Genomic DNA, 19253 nt, shown 5'->3' on the forward strand with positions numbered 1-19253 from the left:
TGGAGTTTGGATCAGTAGAATGAGTTTCCAATAAGGGCTGCCACTGCAGTTCTCCCTTCTCCTTCCCGGAGCTGACAGCCCCTCCTCCCACGGGACTGAGCCTGGCAGGGATGGGTGTGGGTCCCCTAGCCGCAAAAACTTACAGATTTCACTGATCTCAGCAGTTCCACGTTTTCATGAGTGTTGTATGAAGTATGCCCAAAGTCAGATTGCTCTGTGGTGTCCAGTCCACGCAGTTCCTGGCTTTCTACCTACTTTTCTGCTGTATTTAGGTGATACTTGAAGTTATAGGAATAGATGAAATCACTGAGAAGGGAGCTAAGGACAGAACCTTAAGGAAAGCCTACATTTTGAGGAAGGAAACACACATGTAAACAGAGAAGGTGTGATTACAATGTAGAAAGAAGACCAGAAGAGAAAGAGTGTTCTGTAGCATCATGCAAAATAAAGGTAGATGGAGACTGAGAAAAGGCTAATGAATTTAACTATAAAGAAATTGCTAGTGACTTCTAAGAAAATAGTTTGCATGAAATGAAGGTATTAACAAGTTAGTTGTGGGAAAGATGAAGTTATATATTATTCTTGCCAGAAATAAAGTAAACAGAAGTGGGGGGGGGGAGCCTAAAAATAGCATTAAGGCTAGCCATGAGGCAGGGCAAACTTGTGTCCCTCTGTCTGTATCTCTTTCTCTCCGGACAGAAGAGACTTGAGCATATTTGTAGAGAGGAAGGAGGCAAATCAAAGAGAACAGGGAATGAAGGTACAGAGGGCTTTGACCCAGTTTTGGCTCTAACTACGGTTAGAGAAGTTGGTATCAGCATGAAGCAAAGCATCTGAACTGTGCCAGTTGTTCTATCTTTGTCCTGACCCCGCACGATGGCAGGTTTAGCCCCATCCCCTGGGCAAACCAGGGTTATATGCTGGGCCCAGTTCTCTACTCTCTTCTCATTGAAGAAAGCAGATCCTAATGCAAGTGAGAGTGACATTGTCCTGCTGGTATAACCTTACATCTGCTAAAACCCACAATTAGAGAGGCTCATTGTTGAACGTTAGCACTTTATTACTGCTGACAAATGAGTGATGGCACACCTCACAAGGGGCTCCACATGCCCGGCACATCGGCGTGCCATCGCATGTGGCCGAGCCACTGCTGTAAGGGGACATTCTGGCTTTCACGGTCAGAGAGCTGAAGAACACATTTAGTCAAAGCTTCTAAATCCCTCTCCAGAGGTGTCTGAGCCATGATCTGACCCCTAGGATATCCCTCACCCAAGCCACCCCACCTCCACATTCAGGGAGAATGGTGATAAAGGGGAAAAAGGGAACAGACATCCTACATATTCCACCATTTCCCCCTTCCCCCACTACTGTCCCTTAGCAAAGGATTTCTGAAAAATTTGTTTCCCTAATACCCCCTTCTCAGTCTCTGCCTCTACTTTTTGTTGTTGTCTTGGCTATACTATAAAATTCAAAAGGCTAGTTTCATTATACTATAGCCCTTTAAAGTCCTACGTAATATTCTTGAATGTAGCACTCTTCCCTTTTGGTTTATTAACTGCATCTTAATATGATTTCCACCCTACTTTTATCTTTTTATTTATTGGTATTGTTATATTTTACTGTATCCCTTGGAAAAAAATTAGGAAATGAAATTCATTTTTAACACTTGTTATTTGTAAAAAATGTATTCACTGTGTCTCTTCAAGTAGTCTTTACAGGTTTTGTGGTAGAGGTAATTCTGGGTGCATTTAGTAAGTTGAAGGGTTAAAATACCCAGAGCTGTCGCATATGGCAGTGAGCAGAATCGCAGATGTCGATGCTACCACATAATTAGTATTCTTTTATGTAAATGAAGGCTGTCAGCATGTTACCATAGTGTCTACTCTCACTAAAGCTGGAATTTATGTCACTTGGTCTCACTGAGACCAGGCAGGGGTATTCCACAGTCCTTAGTTAAGAACTGAAAAGAAATCAATACGATGAGAGAGAGAAGAAATGGAAATCTCCCTAAAGCAGATTGTCTTTTTTTCCTATTTTGTTTTTGTTTACTCCCCCCCAATTTTTTTTCTGATGATACAGTTATGCATTTAGCATTTCTGCTAAGAAAACTGCTTTTTGAGGATAATTGGAATAGTCCAAAGACAAATCATATTTTCAAGCTATAGATTTTTTAAAGATCATTGTAACCTTCAGTCATCTCTCATATGGAAATGTTTAAAAATGTGATAAATCTAGAAGTTTCTCATCAGAACAAAGACAAGAGTTGAAAAGATTTCATTGTCTTCTTTTAACTTAGTATTTAGTGATATTATCTATAGTAGAAAGTTTTTAAATGATGATTATGGTTTTGAACTCCAGGTGATTCAGATTTCAGATTCGGGTCATTAAAAAAGCTAATATTTTGTCAAGTTTACTTTCCCCAAATGTAGATCGATCCAAGATGTACAGAACACTTATTTAAAGTTGCTGATATTCTGTGATGTAGAACTGTGAAGACATATCTTGTTCTTTCCCAACTATGCTGCACATTTATCTGTTTTGGATATTTTGTGCTTGTCACTATGGATGATGTGTGTTTTGAATGGAAATGTTAAGATTATTGTGACCTTTGGGAATATGAAAGAAAAGCTATACATACAGAAAAATGTAAAACAGAATTCCTCTTTCTGCCTGTGGCTGTCAGGTCTTGTTCTGAAATAAAGTGGTCAGAGTATGTATAAGAAGTTGACTTAAACATTGTCTTTCTTGAACCTAGTATACTTGGGATTGTGTTCTTTTCGTTCTTTATTGTGTATGTTGGCTAAGGTGGCTTTTTTCTTTTGTGTCACTTTTGAGTGGTTTCCACTTCCTGGTCAGATATGTTTTCCCTCTAGAAAAACTGGCCTATATAGTTTAAATCAGTGTGGTGAGGTGCAAAGTAGACCTGTATTTTCCTGAATGGATTTACTATGCCATATGGCAGGTTAGTGAGTTGCCACAACAGATTTGTAATGGGAAAAGGGCTGTGCAGGAAAGGATGTGCGTGATCAGCAGATTTATAGATCAGAAAATGAAATCAGAAGAAAGAATTTCCAGAGTGCCCTTTCCACTTGACAGCTTTCCATGGAGAGGGTGTGGAATGGTTTTTTAGTGTTTTCCTGTATTGGCTTTTGGTTGTTCAGCATATTTTTCCTAGCACAGGAGTTGATTTCATAAGGCATCTGTGTTCTGGGTTTTATATTGTTGTTTTCCTGTTCAAAGAAATACTCTCTCTTTGTAGGATTTGAAGCTGTGCTATATTTCATGCAATGAGATCTTGGTAGCAATTAAATTCCTGAAGACTCATCAAGGCTCCTATTGGCTAAAATAGAGATTTTCCAGGCATTAGGTTTTTGAGTTTCAAAGAGGCTATTCAGATATTCAGTGAGTGCTGAAATTTTTTGAAGGAAAGGAAAAGAAAAACTCAATGAGCTAAAGATAGTGTATCCTTGTGTGTTTGCCTGTGCTAATACCATAGCCACTAGCCACATGTAGCTATTTAAATTTAAATTTTAATTAATTTAAATTAAACTAAAAAGTTTAATTCTGAGTCTCACTAGTTACATTTCAGGTGTTCAAGAGTAGCATGTGGCTAGTGACTATAGTATTAGCAGAAATATAGAACATTTTCATTATCACAGGAAGTTCTATTGGACAGTGTTGGTCTTAGTAAAAGAATTTGAGAAATAAAATTCCTTTTTTGATTTCTATGAGAAGTTCACCATCCCTCTATAATTTACTGGATAATTGCTCTGTGATTCTAAGGTTCCAGTGTGCAAAAGAATCATCTGTAGAGCTTATTTAAAATGCATATTTTAGATCCCACCCCAGACTCTAGCTTATCAGGTCTACTGTGGTAACCAGGAAATCTGTACATGTAACAAGTATCCCCAGAGAATTCTGATGCTGGTAGTTGGTTTAGGGACTACATTTTGAAAAAGTATTAAATTAGTGAGAAACTTAGGAATTGCCTTTCTAATTTTTCTTAATTCCTTCATTACTGACTTTCCTTTGTGTTCCCAGTAAACAGCTGTGAGCATCGTGTGTATCCAACTTGCACTTTCAATTGGTACTGAATAGCAAAAAGAAAGTGCATTTATTTACCATTTCGTCTTTTTTATGTATGCATGTTTTGATTTGACCATGATTTGACCATGCCCTAAGAAAAGTAAACAGAAATGGTATTTTATTACCTTTGCTGGCTGTGTAGGAGGGTCATTATAACAGAACACTTTTAACCATCAAGAGTTGAGCACCCACACTTGCCCTTATGAAGCTCATTACCACAAAGGAGAGTCTAAACTTGTATGTAATGGTGCCTAAGAGTCTCCCCCTGAGTACCTCTTTGTTGCTCAGATGTGGCCCTCTCTCTCTCTAACTGAGCCATCTCGACAGGTGAACTCGCTGCCCTCCCGCCTACGTGGGACCTGACTCCCAGGGGTGTAAATCTCCCTGGCAACGCAGAGTATGACTCCCGGGGATGAATGTGGACCCGGCATCGTGGGACTGAGAGTATCTTCTTGACCAAAAGGGGGATGCAAAATGAGACAAAATAGTTTCAGTGGCTGAGAGATTCCAAATGGAGTCGAGAGGTCACTCTGGTGGACATTCTTATGCACTATATAGATAACACCTCTTAGGCTTTAATGTATTGGAATAGCTAGAAGTAAATACCTGAAACTACCAAACTCCAACCCAGCAGTCTGGACTCCTGAAGACAATTATATAATAATGTAGATTACAAGGGGTGACAGTGTGATTGTGAAGACCTTGTGGATCACACCCCCTTTATCTAGTGGATGGATGAGTGGAGGAATGGGGATAAAAGCTAAAGGACAAATGGGGTGGGATGGGGGGATGATTTGGGTGTTTTTTTCCACTTTTATTTTTTATTCTTGTTCTGGTTCTTTCTGATGTAAGGAAAATGTTCAGAGACAGATTGTGGTGATGAACACATAACTATGTTATCATACTGTGGACAGTGGATTATATATCATGGATGATTGTATGGTGTGTGAATGTATTTCAATAAAACTGAATTTAATAAAAAAAAAAAATTAACAAAAAAAAAAAAAAGAGTTGAGCACCCACAAGTACAAGTCTTGGCATTATAAGTGAATAAAGAAAGAAATAGAGCACACAATCTCCTCGCTGAAGGAGATTGTATCTTCTTAGGAAATGGATAAACACATGCAGAGAAATGACTTAAAAAGGCATCTAGCAACAAGTCAATAACTAGAAAAATAATATAGTAGAAACTAAATCCTGACAGTACTCAAAGGAAAACATAATCCAACTTGGTTGGGGATAATCTAAGTTGCTTATTTTTTATGTGATTTGAGGGTTTCTTACATAGAGACTTGGCCTCTGCCATCTGGAATAAGCATAAATGGGAAAGGATCCTGAGGTATATTTATGTGAGGGTTTGGGCAATATGACTAGGCCAAAGAGGACATCTGGGAAACCAAGAAACCAACTAATGGGGCTACTCAAGAGTGCACTGGAATCAGAACTTCTCTTGGTAACACCATAATCATGGAACTGCATTTATTCACAGGAATGAAAAGAAAAAGTAGAAAAGAAGGGACGTGAAGGAAGTCTACTTTATAACAGGAATTACCATTAGGGAATTTTAATCCTGGTCTGGGGAAAAAAAAAACCTGCCAGGATTCCGAAGAATAAAAATTTTATTTTAAAATAATTGGCTAGCTTCTTTTCCTTGGAGAATTTGCCCACTAGGCTTCCCTGACAAATAATATTGAGGAAGCAATGTTAGGAAGAAAAAAATGTTCAATATGTTATACCACTGTTTTAGAAAAAGCATTTTCACATATGTCATAGAGAAGATTTGTTTTTTTTTTTTCTTTTGTCTTGGTAGTTTGGTTAAATACTGTATTCCAGTAGCTCTTGTCCCAAGAGCGTTATCTAATTCTTATCTATCCTTTCAGTAAAGAAGATGAAAAATTTCCCACCAATTCTACAAGATATAAATGTTATTTTCAAAAAGACACATACAAAATGTTATTTAGATTGAGGGTTATGGTCTACCTCCTTAGGTCCTTTGAACTCAAGAAAATAAAAATGATACTTGGTACTGTGGAGAGCTTTCTCTTTATTAACGTTACCTTATCCTGCTATCTCCACTTCAAAATACATGCAAACTGGCCTGAGATTACCTTTTTATTTAAGGCTTTCATGTCTCCTACTGGTATTTGAAATACCATCTGGGTCTCTCATCTCTTCTTTCCTCTCCCCTGCCTGTTTCTCCACACAGCCAGAGTCATGATCAGTAATGAGATATAGAGGCTTTCACTTCCAGGACTTCATCAGTTCAGAGAGAGTTCGGAATACAAGTTTCTTTCCCTTGATGACCAAATGGATGCAATTTGAAGTAAGGGTAAAGACATTTCCTAAGGAACACAAATCAGCCTCACATAAAAACAGGCTTAGGAAATTTAAAGTTTCAAATTGGTGCTAAGAGAAAGGGTTCTGTATAATATTTTATGATTCTTTTTAAGGAATTTAATTGTTTTTCTGTTATTCTCAGTCTTTATACCAAATTTGTCCCCCCCCCCTTTTTTTTCCATTTTTCTAAACTTCCTTTCCAAGGAACTAATTTTGAACTGCCAACCAATGAATCTAGAGTTGAAAATGTAATTGTAAGCCTTTTTTTTGGACAATATTTTGCTGATATTTTTTTTCTTTCTTCCTTTTTGGGGGCTCTCTCGTTCTAGGTTAACAGAGTGGAGACTTCTATAAGACATGGATAGATGCAAACATGTAGGGCGGTTACGACTGGCCCAGGACCACTCCATCCTGAACCCTCAGAAATGGTCCTGCATAGTGTGCTCCACCACGGAGTCCGTATGGGCTTGTCTGAAGTGCTCCCACGTGGCCTGCGGTCGGTACATTGAGGACCATGCACTTAAACACTTTGAAGAGACTGGACACCCGCTAGCCATGGAAGTCCGGGATCTCTACGTGTTCTGTTACCTGTGCAAGGACTACGTGCTCAATGATAACCCGGAGGGGGACCTGAAGCTGCTGAGAAGCTCCCTCTTGGCGGTCAGGGGCCAGAAGCAGGACGAGCTGGTGAGACGCGGGCGGTCGCTGCGGTCCATGGCTTCCGGCGACGACCTGGTCCAGCCGCAGTGCACTCCTCAGGGACAGCCGCAGATGCTGACGGCTCTGTGGTACCGGCGCCAGCGCCTACTGGCCAAGACGCTGCGGATCTGGTTCGAGAAGAGCTCCCGGGGCCAGGCGAAGTTGGAGGAACAGCGGCAGAAGGAGGCCCTGGAGCGCAAGAAGGAGGAGGCGCGGCTGCGGCGGCGCGAAGTGAAGCGGCGGCTGCTGGAGGAGCTGACCAGCGCCCCTCCGCGCAAAAGCGCACGGCTGCTCCTGCACGCGTCCCGAGACGTGGCCAAGGCCGAGAGACGCCCGGCCACCCTCCCTACCTCAAGGAAAGCATCGAGCGGTCAATTCAAGCAGCGCGGCAAGCCAGCCATGACCCGAGGCGTCACGGGCCTCCGGAACCTGGGGAACACCTGCTACATGAACTCCATCCTCCAGGTCCTCAGCCACCTCCAGAAGTTCCGAGAATGTTTTTTTGAATCTGGACCCGTCCAAAACGGAACAATTGTTTCCCAAAGCGACCAATGGGAAGGCTCCGCTCTCTGACAAGCCAGCCAGCAGCTCTGCCTCTGAAGTGCCCGCGAGGAGCGACAGGGTTGAGTGGTGTGACCCAGAGGGCCTCTGCTTGAACGGCGGGGCCTCCATCAACAGAAGCCTAGAACTCATCCAGAACAAAGAGCCGAACTCAAAGCACATCTCCCTCTGTCACGAACTGCACACCCTTTTCCGAGTCATGTGGTCCGGGAAGTGGGCCCTGGTGTCGCCCTTTGCCATGCTTCACTCGGTGTGGAGCCTGATCCCTGCCTTCCGCGGCTACGACCAGCAGGACGCACAGGAATTTCTCTGTGAGCTGCTGCACAAAGTGCAGCAGGAGCTCGAGTCGGAAGGGACCACCCACCGGTTCCTTATCCCCTTCTCCCAGAGGAAGCTCACCAAACAGGTCTTAAAGGTGGTGAATACCATATTTCATGGGCAGCTACTCAGTCAGGTAGGTGTGTGCCTCACCCTCACCCTGATTCTGCCCATCACAGTGGAGAGGTTTCTGTGTTAGAGTTTGGGCTTTCTTGTGAATGCCTTCCCCCCAAATTATTGGACTAATTAGGATGGCCAATATTTGCTATAATTATGCATATTAGCCATTAGCCATTGTATTGTATATTGTGATGGCACTGTTGATTAACTTGCTTCCTGTCTCTTTGGCCAGATTTTTAGTTTAATTTAACATGTCTTTAGCCTTTAATAATACGAATAATGTATAATATTTTCATTGTCATAATTAAGTACCTATTGTTGGCATGCCATCCTCTGATATAAGTTTTAGGAAATTGAACATAGTTTGTCAGTAACCAGGCTCCGCAGTGGTTTGAAAGAGCATTCTTCCTTCCCGGGGCTTCATAGGCATTCTTTACCATAAGGAAGGGAGATGGCTGGGAGGATGCCAACAGCCGGAGCAAGCCTCCTTCCTGTTCCCATTACCTTTCATTGCATGAATTTTTAGCTGGCTAGGGACATAAGCAAAGATTCCTAGATAAGGCCTTGTGAGAATAGGCAGAAAGAGAATTTTTTTATTAGAAAAAAAAAAGGGAGAGGGGAATCAACTTAAAAAATTCGGGTAAAACCTCTAACATGCAACTGAGGTTTTATGTCTTGGTTTTTAGAGTTCTGTAAAGATGAGAACAGAAATTGTATTTAGTTTTGCTTTTTGTTGTAAAAGGAGAGCATTTATCACCTCTTTTTCCACCGTTAAGGGTCTTTAGGAAGAAAGATGCATTCTGGGAAGGTTACAGTATTAGAGCAGTTTAATCACATAGTACCCTGAAGCTGTATAGACACAGGTATCAGTGTAGGGGTGCTGCAAAGAATAAGAGCAAAAAGGAGGGCAAGTTGGACCGGACAGAAGGAACAAAGTCAGGAGGAGGAGTGTGTGGGTGAGAGAAGCAGACACTGACTAGCGAATTCTCCATCTCAGACTGATTCCTTGAATAATTCCATGGAAACTTGCAGTAAGTACTACTGCAGCATTGAAGGGGAGGTAGAGCGTGCTTTGGGAGAAGAGAGGAAGAGAGAAAGGGATAGGTGGTGATTTTTATGCTGTGTGGTTTTCCATTTCTAGCCCACATCAGGTGGTTTGAAATGTGTGTCAGAGAACAGTCTGCAATTCTTTTCATTAAAGTTATGTTTATTATTTTAATATTATTACTTTTTTAAAAACTACCTAGTTTTGGTCAAGTTAGGTGCCTTGTAAAAAGAGAGTAAAAATGTATAACGTATGTGGGAAGCATGGAAGTTATATAACCTGTAAATCTTTTCATTCTAGGTCACATGTATATCATGCAATTACAAATCCAATACCATTGAGCCCTTTTGGGATCTGTCCCTGGAATTTCCTGAACGCTATCACTGCATAGAAAAGGGGTTTGTCCCTTTGAATCAGAATGAATGCCTGCTCACTGAGATGCTGGCCAAGTTCACAGAGACAGAGGCCCTGGAAGGGAGAATCTATGCTTGTGACCAGTGTAACAGTGAGTACTGTGTGGAGAATGGGGGGAAGTAAAAATGGGGGGAATACCAACTTAAAATGCTTCTTTTGCCCCTTTGGGAAAAAAGTAACACTGATGATATTTAGTAGTTCCAAAGCATCTTTTAAAGAAGGTCTTTTTCTCCGATTTATGGAAAATAAGCATATGGACCTCTTTTAGTTGCCTGGGCTGCTGAAGCAAATACCATTCAGTGGGCTGGTTTAAACAATGGGAATTTATTCACTCACAGTTTTGAGGCTAGGAGAAAGTCTACATCAAAGTGTCATCAAGGCAATGCTATCTTCCCAAAGACTGGTGTTCTGGGGCTGGCTACCAGCGATCCTCTGTCCTTGGTTCCTATGTCATGTGGCAATGTACACTGTGGTCTCTCTTGGCCTCTCCGTTGCCTTGTGGGTTCCATTGAATTTCAGCTTCTTACTTCCCATGGCTTTTTCTCTGTCTGAATTTCATTCTGCTTATAAAGGACTCCAGTAATAGGGTTAAGACCCATCCTGATTGACGTGGGCTACACTTTAACTGACGTAACCTCTTCAAAAGGTCCTACTTCCAATGGGTGTACACCACCGGAATGGATTAAGCTTAAGAATTTGTTTTTCGGGGGTACATACAGCTCCAAATCACTGCAGGACCTTATATATTAAAAAAGAAAACACAACTAGGAGTTGTGCCTTATTTGATTCTTCCTGATTGAATTAGTTCTATCTAGGGAGGCATGTGAAAGTGTGGTTTCTAAAATGGGGACTCTACGAATGTTAGTACTTAGTATCCTGGTGCTGCAGGGGCCCTGCTTAAAACCAGGAATATGGAGTCTGGTAGTTAGTTCTTATTTATTTAATCTAAATCAGGTGGCATAGCCTGTTTGAGAGCTACAGTATCAGAAGGCATACTGAATTGGTAGATGCTGAAGTCTGTCAGAAACAATGCTAAAGATTGGGACAAAGATATCAAAAGACAAGTCCTAAGGTGTATTGCTCAATGGCCACTTCATGGATATTTTCGGAGTTTTTTTTTTTGTGTTTGTTTTTGTTTTTCCTTCGTGTTCCTGAAAGGTTCACATTTCAGAGAGAGTCAGAAGGAAGTATTTCTCTATCATGACTTTACTTTTAAAATGAAACTCTTTCCATATGGTTCCATGGCCATACCATGCAGGGTCCTTCTGTCTTGCTACAATAATGCTTAATGCTCCTCATAACCTAGCATGGACAGAGGAAATACAAATATTTGGAAGCTCCTTTTTGTTTTTATGGCAAATAAAGATTTGAAAACTAAAATACAAAATTAAAGGATTGAACAGAGAACTAGAAGTCAATTTACCACTGTATAATAGTTTGGACTACATGGCTTTGAAACATAATATCTTTGCATATGGTTTTTATAAGTAAAAAATTATGGGAAACTTGTTATGCTCTTTGAAGAATCAGGACAAAAATCAAATGGCATGTTTGGTATCATTCTTCTGTCTTAAAACAAAATTTGAAATGCTCTACTTGTTTAATTGTAGACCTACCTGTCCTGTTCCATATTGAGATATAGAGGCAGGAGAGTTAAATTATTTTATTAGAGCAGTGTCTCTTTTTTTTTTTTTTTTTTTTTTAGTATAGTGATTCATAAAGCTTTTTACTTGTAAGGATCACAAGTATGTTAACAGCTTTAACTCCACCATTCTCAGATATATGATTTTAGGCAAATAATTTTATTTATTTTTGCACAAAAGATTGTTTTTCTGGTTACAAATGTGCCTGTTTATCAGGATTTCTCTAAGCAAGTGAAAATAATGGTCAGGGTAAGGAAAGCTTTGGTGAGGGGACAAGATACATTGGTCTGTTCTGCTGAAGTTTCAAAATTGTCAGCTTTCTACCTCTCTGTGTAGCCAGATTAAACAAATGGAGACAGAACTGATCAATCTCAATTGAATCAGTAATTTCTTTTTCTTGTGAATTTCATGTTAGGGAAACAAAGCCAGATTCTATATTGTCTTCATCTTAGCTCACACACTCCCTCTGCTGAGGGTAGCAGTCACTGCCAGGGTTCCCAGGCAGAGCTGCAGTAGTTTTCAAAAATCACCTATTGACTAGGAATGGAAACTAAGGCCAGGCCCCCTCTTTGAATTCTGTTTCTAATCATGCCCCCACGTATCATGACTGCCAGCTCTGGTAAAAGCCTCTGCTATGGCACACTCATTCTGCTGCAGTCTATCCTGAGAAGCAACAGCTCCACATTCTCTCATACAGAAAGCTCTGTGATAACGTCATCCGGCTGTGATTTTTGCTACCTTTCATGAGTGGTACAGATGGGGCTTGGAATAAGAAGCCAAGCTCTTCAGACACTGAGACCATGATATCAGCAGCTCAAAGACCAATCAGCAGCACCACAGCGAACAACTAATTTTATATTCCCATCCATTCCCCAATTTAATTAATTTAATAGAGCGGTTATCAGCAAATGGTTATAGAAAAGGCTTCTGATGGAAATTAAAAGATTATTTATTTGCTGACATGTAGAAATGCATCTCCCCCACAATTGAGTAGATTCAGAAACAAACTGGAGTGTGAGGACTGTGGTTGTGCTTTGGACTAGGGGACTTGAGCCCACTTGTCAACCTTGGCCTGCCTGTCCAGCAGTGTGTTTTTATCCAAGAAACCTGTTTCAAGAACTAGGTACAGTATAAAAATACAGCAGTAGCAGAGTTTCTTTTCTAAATATTTGTGTATGCCACAAGCAAATCATGCCCAAAAAGTACTCAGTCCTTTATTAATCCTCTTCTTCCTAAACCTGAAACATATGTATTATCCCCATTTGCCTGGTGAGGAAACTGAGGTTCAGAGGTTTAAATAATTTGTCTGGTAACATAAAGCTAGCTGTGAAGAGGAAGTAGAATTAGGCCTATCTGACAAAAAAAAAAAATGCCCTTCAAGTTATATTTTGGTGCATCATAATTTAAATGCCCACATCAAGGTATATAACCCTAATATATACTTCTGTGTGCATGAAGGTTCAGTAGCCTTCCATAAATAAATTCTTGATATCAGGAGTGTAGCATCCTAAACTTACCATACCTAGTTTGAAAGGTGGTTATGCAAAAAAAATTAAAAATAGATGTGTCAGGGTTAGATTTGGTTGCTTATAACAGTCAGCCCAAATAAGTGACTTAACATGAGATACAGCTTTATTTTTCTGTTATATAAATGAAGTCTGATGGAATATTTGACCACAAAAAGGAATGAAGTACTGACACATGCTGCAGCATGAGTGAACCTTCAAAACATTATGCTAAGTGAAAGACGTCACAAAAGAATAGAATCTTATGATTATATTCATAGGAAATGTCCACAACAGGGAAATGTAATTGGGAGGAGCAGATGGGAAGAGATAGCCAAAGAGTATGGGGTTTCTTTTTGAGGGAAGGAAATGTTCTACAGTTGACTCTGATGATGGTTACACAACTCTGTGAATATATTAAAAAAACATTGAATTGTATATTTTAAAGGAGTGAGTTGTGTGGTATGTGAATTAAATTTCAATAAAGCTATTTGAAAAAGAAAGGAGTATGAGGGATATTCAGGGTTTTGTGTGGTGGCGGCATGGCCATCAGGAACCCAAGCTCTTTCTTTCTTTCTGCCTTTCTATCCTACTGCATGACTTCCATTCTCAAGGTGACCTCATGGTCCAAGGGGAGTTGCAGTTGCAGACAGTGGAGGGACAAAGCTTGCACCTTGCATCTGAGTCATCTTTCTTTAAGCAGCCATATCAAGAATGCCACACAATAATTTCTTTTATCACATTAGCCAGAACCTCCTTGGCCACACCATGCAAGAATGTGAGGCTGGGAAATGCAGTCTTTACGGAGGGTCTCCTTGCTGCCCCAAATAAAACTGAGAACTTAAGAAGAATGTATATTGACTGGCACGTAATTGTCTTGGCCATAGCTAGGAAAGAATGAGACTCCTGACATTCTGTCTTATACCTTCCCAAACCATACAGGCAAACGACGAAAATCCAATCCAAAACCCCTTGTTCTGAGTGAAGCTAGAAAGCAGTTAATGATCTACAGACTACCTCAGGTCCTCCGGCTGCACCTTAAAAGATTCAGGTGAGCTTGCTCTGGGAATCCCAAGTGACTGTGAACTATGGTAATAACTTCTTCAAAGGCTTTGGTGAGGGCAAATGTCTTCTTTGGTGGTGGGAGAGGAAGCCTGTTCCTTAAGACCTTGCACTTTCCATGGAGATTAAATGTTTTATGCCCATTCCCACCCAGCAGGATGCCTTTTTAATTGGCTCGCCTGCACCGAGTGGTTTTTTAGCCTCAGTTGGACATAATGTAGATTCATTTCCAGGAGAAAAGTATAAAATAATCTGTGAAAAAAAGGGCAGGTGGTAAACCACAAAAGATTTTACTGGCTTGTTTAGGGATTTCTAGCTTCAGAGTACACTGTGGAATATTCACAGTAAATATATGCGGACAGTGATTACCACCACTTTACTGATTGGGAAAACTAAAGCTGGAAGATTAGGTTTTCTCAGCTCCCTACTCTACCTACCTCTACCTATGATGCATATGCCAGTTTAACTACTAAAAAGTTTATATCCATGTTCTAGGTGGTCTGGCCGTAATCATCGAGAGAAGATTGGGGTCCATGTCGTCTTTGACCAGGTATTAACCATGGAACCTTACTGCTGCAGGGACATGCTCTCCTCTCTTGACAAAGAGACCTTTGCCTATGATCTCTCCGCAGTGGTCATGCATCACGGGAAAGGGTTTGGCTCAGGACACTATACAGCCTATTGCTACAACACAGAGGGAGGTGCGTGCGCTTTACTCTGTGGGGTGGGTGACACGGAAAAAGGGTTCGTTTGTCCACATTTTGTTGCTTTTCTTTTATTTCAATCCCACGGGTCATCCATAGGGGGAAATTATATTCATTAAAATCCAGTGGAAAGAATTATGAACACTGGATTCAAATTCTGGATATAAGTAAACAACATAAGGTTGTTCTGAGAATTAAAGGAGCTAACACATGTAAAAGTGTTTAGAGCAGTCCTAGAACATTGTGCTTCCTCAATCACTGTTGGAGGTTATCGTTCTTGTTATTATACCACTTTTGCAGACCCCAGTTTCCTATTAGTTATGCAGAAACAATAGTACCTATTTAACCTCATAAGATATTGAATGTATCCCATGATCCTCAGCTCATAATAAAGCTGAGGACGTGTACTGAGTACTTACTCTGTCCTGGGCATGATGGGAATTGCAGGGATACAAGAGGGCCTCCACCCACAAAGAATTTTCAGTCCTTGTCATCCAAAGAGCCTCCCAGCTACTGCACTGAGGCAGGTGGGCTGCTGGTGTGTTTTCAGCAGTGTACAGATCTTGAACTCCTCAGCCCCTTGGGGCAGCAAGAGCCAGTAAGCAAAAACTTTTATTCCTTCTAAACCGTTGTCTATCACTCTCTTCTATTTTCATTTCCTCTCTCCTCCTCCTTGTGTTCCCATCTCCTAACCCCCAGTCTCTTGGATGTCTTTGTAGAAGGCCCTAATGGGAAATGAAGAATCCTGAGTAAAACAAGGACAGAAATTGCAGACAGTCAGTATTGTAAGCAGTATTGTAGTGGAGTTTGGTGGGAAGGGGGTTAAAACCAGTGGTTACAGGGAAATCTTATAGACTCTTGGATTTGTTTGTCTCTTCCCCCAACTTAATCAAAGATTGACTATATTCAGAACTCCTATATTCAGAACTCCTCTGCCCCTTTCTTCATTTCCTGATTTTGCCTGCTGATTGAAAACATGTAAGTCATTTTCTTTTTCTCCTTTGGTTTCCTAGGTTTTTGGGTTCACTGCAATGACTCAAAGCTGAATGTATGCAGTGTGGAGGAAGTGTGCAAAACCCAGGCCTACATCCTTTTTTATACTCAAAGAACAGTGCAGGGCAATGCAAGACTTTCAGAAACCCAAGCTCAGGTGAAGTCCAGCAACGTCAATGAAGGCAGACCACGGACATTCCCCTGAATGGGAGGCATGTATCAAGGACTGGCTTGTTTTAAAACTACTGGTGTCCAAACATCTTTCCTCTTGTAGGAAATAAGGCTTACTGCAGGAACATATTACTAGGTTTGCCTTAGTGAATCTAGAGTAGAAGGTGCCAGGTGCCTATCATAAAAGTTGTCACTTTCTTTTGAATGGATTTGGAAACCCCCTCCTTTCATAAAAAAAGAAAATCAAAAGGATTTTTTTCTATGAAGATTCATCAGTTGCTACTGAATATAGAGGGAGCTGGGTAGAGTAAAGAGGGAGTAAATTGACCATATCCAGGCAGGAGAGAATCTGCCTTTTCTCTGCATTACATGATTCCCCTCCTGGTCAGAACCTCCTGGCAGCATGAGAAGAACTGTCAGATGTGAGCAGTCCTGGACAGAGCTGACACGGAGAGGCCCACGGCTGGCAATTTGCTGGGGGATTGAGGGAGGTGAAGTCTAAGGATTTGTTCCCACAAAGGAAGTAACCTGAAAGGAATGAAAACTTGCACACTTCCTTTTTTAGGGGATAGCAGTTAAAGAATGGAGAGATGCATGGAACCCAATTCTTGTCTAAAATGGGAGGTTTTTCAAGTGTCATACCTTCCCTGGCTATTGCTGCCATTTAATCACTCCTTCTGAGACTGGTATGAATATCCCTTCATTCTGTAGAAGGGACAGTTCATATGGGGAAGCAATAGACTAGTGCCCATTATTTGTTGCATGCTGGGTCAAAGGGCACTCCTGGCACCTATCCCAGATCTGAAACAAATCCTGGTTCAGGTATAGACCAAGCACATGGTGTGGTTTAAATTGGTCCTTGGGTCAGCTGTCTTGAGGCTTTCTCAGAACTCATTTTGGGGGTGGGCAGAGTTTATCTGAATGCCTGTCACCTGTTCTTGAGATGATGCAACATGCAGCTTAGTCTACAGTTTCTTTCCTTAGGGCATGGGAATTGCTTAGGAATCTGCCACTTACATGTCTGAACAGTTTATTGTTTATGGCCCTGGCCTCCTTCCACCCAAATCTGAAAATCCCCTTGTGTCTTGACCCACCCACGCCCTGTCCAACCCCAGTGCTAATAGAATATACCTTTTTTTAAAAATTGGGTCAGTTTCTAAATGGAATGAAATTACCCAGATGGAAAACTTCCTCCCCATCAGGCACCACTGAGTTTACCTTCTCAATCCTTCCAGACTCCCCAGTGAAAGTGCATAGCAAACAGTGACACTCATTGTGGCGGTTGCTGCCCTGAGCCTCATCCTGTCACGGTGAATGCTCATTTTTTGAGTATATCATATTCACATTTGAATTCAGGTAGAAGTACTATTGTCAGTTGAAGGGAGTAGTGGAAGGGAGTTTGGGGAGGGGAGGGGAATGGGAAAAGAGGCGAAACAATGAAGATAACAGCTTTGACTACGCTGTTGAGCCACATTTCCCAAGCAGATCTGTAGCATTTGCTTTTGACCTCTTTTGAAATGAACTCTCCCATAGGCCCTGAAAAAGGAGAAAATTAAAACAGAAAATGGCTTACCCTGATAGGGAAGAGGGGAGTGACTATATTTTAAATTAAACTTGCTTTTTCCAACACTGTGAGGTTTCTGTAATATTTAGCTTTTATTTGGAAGCAATAGCGTATGGCATTTTTTATGCTGTCTGGTGTATATCTCGTCTACTGCAGGCTTCTGTGTACAGGCTTTGCCCCAGGCTCACCCTCTTTTGCACACTGTTTTAAAGTGTCACAGCTGCCCATGCTATGCTGCCAGAGGCTCTGATGTGAAGTTGTACTCTCTAGATCCACAGTTTAAGGCAGCACGTTTGGTGATGACTTTTTCTGGTGACAGAAAATCCCATTAACTCAAAAAACTAAGGAGAGTAAAAGGGAGGAAAATAGAAATTATGCCTCATCTTTCATTGAATCCTATATTTACTATTCTAGAAAAAAGAGAACTTATGAGATGGAAAAGAACTAATAGAGCGTCTACTTCATCCCTCAGACTGTCCAGGGGAAAACAGTTATTAATAAAAATAAATATTTAATGGAAAATTAAAAGATGTTCAGATTTAATCTTTAAATATAGTTATACCAACAATTCTAAGGATTATTAAGCAGGTTTAGGACTGTGTAAAATAAGTGCTTAACTTAGCTGAGCACCCATGCATCAAATGAGTAAGATCATTTAAAATGAGTTGGACTAGAAACAATATCCGATTCCCCCCTGAGCCACCCACTCGTGAAGGTGCCAATGCAATTCTGGGTGCCACTCAGGTACCTAGAGGCATCAGCACTAGTTGCTGCTGAGAAGTTAATATTTAAGGGAATTTTGATTACAGAGTTCCCTGCTATGTATGCTGGTGGCTATTATGAGGGAAATATCCCTTTGCCTTTGATATATTTACATTTTGGAAGTAGATGAATTTTTCAGTTGCATCTCACTTAAAATCGAAACATTCTAAAGAGAAGAAAATAAGAACCAGGGAGAGGTTGACTAGATGCTGCCAAATCAAACTTAAGATCTCAAGATTTCCTAACTGTAACCTTACGAGCCTGCTTCTTTCCCAGGGCAAGTAGTTAATGAGTCCTGTTCCAGGAACCCTTTGTATTTGGCTGGCATGTTTACTTTGTGCTGTAGCCAGCCCAGATGAATGCACCCTGGCCCTCAAAAAGAATTTTTACCTCATTCTAGCCTGACCCTCATACTTGTGGTTGCTTCTGAGATGAGCATTCATTCTAGTGTAAAAAAAAATATATATGTTAGGAATGCCCTTAGCAGCCAGGCAGAGCTCTTGCCAGCTTTGATCCAGTCCCTCTCAGGCTGAGGGGGGCAGTGCCACACTGTAAAGAATTTCCAGATGTCTCTTTAAATGTCATGAATAAAATTGAAAGCTGTAGAAGTGTTAATGTGTCCTATGGACTCAATAGCAGAGTTTATTTTTGTTTTAATGGCAAGGCTTCTAGAGTCAGTGAGTGTATGAGTTCCCTACTCTGGTTATGCTTACAGCTCCATTCAAGTGCAAAGGAAGAACCATTGGGGTGGGTTGGCTGGCAGTGGAGCACAACCTTGACCTTGCCCCAGTGTAAGCCCATGAGAGGTCCACAGTAGTGCAGAATGAGAACTTGGTTGGGGGGTAGTGGGTGGGAGGTGGGTGGATGGGCAAGGAGGGAGAAACGGAGTTTGTTTTACTTACTGACAAAGCTTTGTGAACTATTTTATACAATTCATAAAATTTGGTGCCTTGTACCCAATTATGGTTTGCATGGGATTGAAAAGATTTAGGGAAAGGATCTCTTTTTGTTAATTTTAAGTGACAAATGAGATTGTGTAGTGTTTAAAGGACATTTGATATCAGACTTTTTAAAAGCATTTCATATCTCATGTGTGAATGCAAATTATTCTTACCAGCAAGTTCTGAAATTTACTATAATGTCCAAAATCTTTGTATTTGTGATTATTCATCAAATGACTGCTTTTCAAGGCAGACTATGAACCTCATTCTTTCTCACCACCCCTCTTTTGTTCCAAACATTAACTCATACCTTTTCAAATCAAGCTTG

The 19253-nt window shown here is 40.9% G+C and overlaps 1 protein-coding gene across 1 annotated transcript in view; it reads left to right on the top strand.

Moving 5' to 3' along the window:
* Nucleotides 1-18828, top strand: part of USP49 (ubiquitin specific peptidase 49) — a 106347-nt gene extending 87519 nt beyond the window's left edge. The window contains 6 exon segments of the mRNA XM_037842082.1: nt 6753-7620; nt 7622-8137; nt 9467-9671; nt 13671-13779; nt 14286-14491; nt 15508-18828. Coding sequence (XP_037698010.1) covers nt 6781-7620; nt 7622-8137; nt 9467-9671; nt 13671-13779; nt 14286-14491; nt 15508-15692 — 2061 coding nt within the window. The 5' untranslated portion in view covers nt 6753-6780 and the 3' untranslated portion in view covers nt 15693-18828.
* Nucleotides 18829-19253: the final 425 nt, after the last annotated feature.

This window comes from Choloepus didactylus, chromosome 7, assembly GCF_015220235.1.
Source record: "Choloepus didactylus isolate mChoDid1 chromosome 7, mChoDid1.pri, whole genome shotgun sequence".
NCBI lineage: Eukaryota > Metazoa > Chordata > Mammalia > Pilosa > Megalonychidae > Choloepus > Choloepus didactylus.